The sequence below is a fragment of the Pinus tabuliformis genome, chromosome J (genome assembly GCF_031772625.1).
Source record: "Pinus tabuliformis cultivar Carrire ecotype Pingquan chromosome J, CPIR1, whole genome shotgun sequence".
Lineage (NCBI taxonomy): Eukaryota > Viridiplantae > Streptophyta > Pinopsida > Pinales > Pinaceae > Pinus > Pinus tabuliformis.
The window spans coordinates 1,322,401,356-1,322,404,472 of NC_142295.1; the positions used below are offsets into that span (position 1 = coordinate 1,322,401,356).

Sequence of the window (3,117 nt, forward strand, 5' to 3'; positions counted from 1 at the left end):
CACCAAAACTCATATGGCTTCATTGGAATGTGTCGATCTACTCATCACTGCCTTCTTGAATTCCATTGTGCGATTTAAGAGTTTTAGAAATGTTCGGTTGGGAATTTAAAAGATTGTGGCAATCTCGATCTGAGGTACGTACATATAGATGCAGCAATTTGCAGAGCAAGAATTCTCCTATCTTTTCAATTTCTTATATAATCGAAACGTACTTAACATTGCAGGCACCTCTCCACTTGCGGGAATTAAATATTGAAGCTCCATTTTCCGAGTTTCCAAAGTCATTAAGGTCGCTGAAGCACCTAGAAAAGATTGTACTGAATTGTCCGCGATTGTTGACATACGCAGATGTAGCAATGCTATCAGAAGAATTTTGTTATTTGAGCTCCTTGAGATATCTAACCCTCATAGGGTGCCTGAAATTGCAGCTTCTTCCAATTTTATTTGGGAATCTAAAAAAGCTCGAATACTTCCATCTGTCCAAGTGCAGTAGTTTGGAAATTCTTCTAGATTGTTTTAGTAATCTAACAAATCTTCAACACATCAATCTGACAGACTGTGGAAGTTTGAAAATGCTCCCAAATTCCTTTGGCAATCTGGTAAATCTCCAACACGCCAATATTTCTAAGTGCAGCAATTTGGAGATGATTCCAAATTCCTTTGGGAATCTAACAACTCTCCAACATATCAATCTCACACTGTGCGGAAGTTTGAAGATGCTTCCAGATTTGTTTCAAAATCTGAGAAATCTCCAAACCATGAATTTGACATTGTGCAAAAGTTTGAAGATGCTTCCAAGTTCCTTCAAAAATTTAAAAAATATTCAATACATCAATCTTTCTAGGTGTAAATGTCTGGAAATGCTTCCAGGCTTTCAGGGAAATCTATTGCAACTTAGACATCTACATTTGAGTGATTGTTTGAATTTGACTCTTTCCACACTTGGAGATATCACCACTCTTGAATGTTTAGATCTATCAGGTTGCCTCCAAATGGAGTTATTGCCTTCCCAGGTTGGAAGTCAACCGTCTTTGAAAAAGTTAAATTTGTTCCGTACAAACATCAAAGATTTACCTAGTACTATTGTGTGCCTGAGCTGCCATCTTTGTTCGAACAGACTAAGTGTTTATTACAAACATTGCAATTTTTCAACAAAATGTCAAGAATGTTACTGTAGTAAAGGTGTTTTCACATCCACTACTTCAGAAGCAGGAGGTGGGTGCTGATTTTCTTCTCCTTCTGCTGTGATGGCTATATCTGCTTCTTCGTCAGAAGATATTTTGATCTGGGTAGCATCGTCTTGGCTTTTGCCCCACAGAAAAAGGTAGAGACCAATGAATATAAGAATCACACCCATGCTGATTTTCTTCTCCTTCTGCTATGATGGCTATATCTGCTTCTTCGTCAGAAGATATTTTGATCTGGGTAGCATCGTCTTGGCTTTTTCCCCACAGAAAAAGGTAGAGACCAATGAATATAAGAATCACACCCATCAAACTGTTCTAGTGTAGGAAAATCAAGCATTTCAATTAATTAATTTTGTAAATTTGTAGGCAAAATGAGAGAAGAAATAATAAATTTAATGTAAATTGTTAGGGTAGTTCTGGTAAACTTGATTTAGTCGAGTTATAAGTAGTTTTCTGGCTCCAACCTTTGGTTTGGCCCATGATATTCCTGTGGAATATAACCTATTTAAAAGCCAAAAGCCTCCATGTTAATTTCTTTCACTTATGGAGTCTTAAAAACAGGGTATATTCCACATGAATACCATAGAAAAAATTATGGGTTCTCATGAACCCCAAAATAGCTGATGACTTTACCTAATCAAATTTACTTGAACCACTCTAATAGAAATTGAAGACTTAAGAATATACTATATTCCATATGAATGCCATGGACAAAACCATAGATTCTCATTAGCCCAAAAACAACTAATAACTTTATCTAATCAAGTTTAATTTTACCTGAACCACTCTAACACAAATTGAATATTGGAGTATATAAAAAACCACCGAATTGAATATTTGAGAATATAACAAACCACCCACCTTCCTAGACGCAACGTGTCTCCCAGAACTATAGATGATAAAATTGCTGAGCACACGGTAGACACTGGGTTGAATACTGTAACGAATACTGGCCCTCGTTTCCGCAAACACCGTAACTGTAATGGAAATGCCATTGCATTGAATATGATTCCTTGCCAAATTTGAATTAATCTTCCACAAATCAGCTTAACCACCTAACAAAAATTTAAGTTATTCATGGCTGGGAAAATTGAGGAAGAACATCATTCATGTATGTAGACTTACTGCAGTGAACACAGTCAAAATATTAGCCCTATCCAGTATCCATGATGTTGGAATGATGCCCCTGTCAAGAATGGCTATTAGGAGAGAAGTTTGGATGGAGCCTAGAATGGCAGTAATTGATGTAAGGGATAGTGTGGCTGGAAACTTCTTCAATGTCTCAACCTACACATGAAATTATAATCATACATTTGATTGGGTGGGGAGCTTTGAAACTTCTAAATACAGAAAAGGGTTATAATTGGGTATCAATTTAATATGCAAGGTGGTAGGGAGACCTGCAATATCATGGTAGTGGATAACATTATCATTGCTGAGATAAGGTAAATACACCCTCTAATCTGGTTGCCTGAATCTCCCTCATGTAGAATGGTTTCCACTAGGTGTACTGTATTAGTGTTGGAAACTGAGGTTGATTGTCCCCACAGAGGCCAAGGTTGGGCTAGAGTAGGACCTTGAAGGAAACTCATAGCCATTGCTCCACCCACACAAATTACAGTTCCCAGAATTTTGGCTCTTTTGCGAATACACATAACGTCTACTTTCTCCATCCTACATATTTGACACTCACATTAGATTTTGGTCACAATAAATCTAAATGATATAATTAACTCCAAATGAATGCATCATATAGGTGAGCAATTATAAGCTCAAAATAATTTTTTTACCATTAGTAACCTAAATCAAAATAAATTGTTCAGAGTTTCATTTCATTAACCTAAATGAAAGAATCTCCTCCAAATTTCAACTATCTGAACAGTTATAATCTCCTTCTAGTTTAAACAGTTATAAGATAAACAATAGAATA

At 36.3% G+C, this 3,117-nt stretch overlaps 1 protein-coding gene across 1 annotated transcript; it reads right to left on the bottom strand.

Moving 5' to 3' along the window:
• Positions 1-1,130: 1,130 nt before the first annotated feature.
• LOC149232143 (WAT1-related protein At2g39510-like) lies at positions 1,131-2,860 on the bottom strand. The gene is made up of 4 exons (XM_089376440.1): positions 2,588-2,860; positions 2,323-2,474; positions 2,049-2,219; positions 1,131-1,358 (listed from the first exon to the last, which is right to left on the bottom strand). The coding sequence occupies exons 1-4, from the start codon at positions 2,858-2,860 to the stop codon at positions 1,169-1,171; spliced, it is 786 nt and encodes a 261-aa protein (XP_089232566.1). The 3' UTR covers positions 1,131-1,168.
• Between the last annotated feature and the right edge of the window lie 257 nt (positions 2,861-3,117).

What these genes read in the sequence shown, in the direction of transcription:
- LOC149232143 (XM_089376440.1), bottom strand. Translation starts at nt 2,860, where the DNA reads ATGGAGAAAGTAGACGTTATGTGTATTCGCAAAAGAGCCAAAATTCTG. An exon ending in CCACTACCATGATATTGCAG is followed by an intron (nt 2,475 to 2,587) that starts GTCTCCCTACCA and finishes TTTCATGTGTAG; the next exon opens with GTTGAGACATTGAAGAAGTT. An exon ending in GACACGTTGCGTCTAGGAAG is followed by an intron (nt 1,359 to 2,048) that starts GTGGGTGGTTTG and finishes GAAGAAAATCAG; the next exon opens with CATGGGTGTGATTCTTATAT.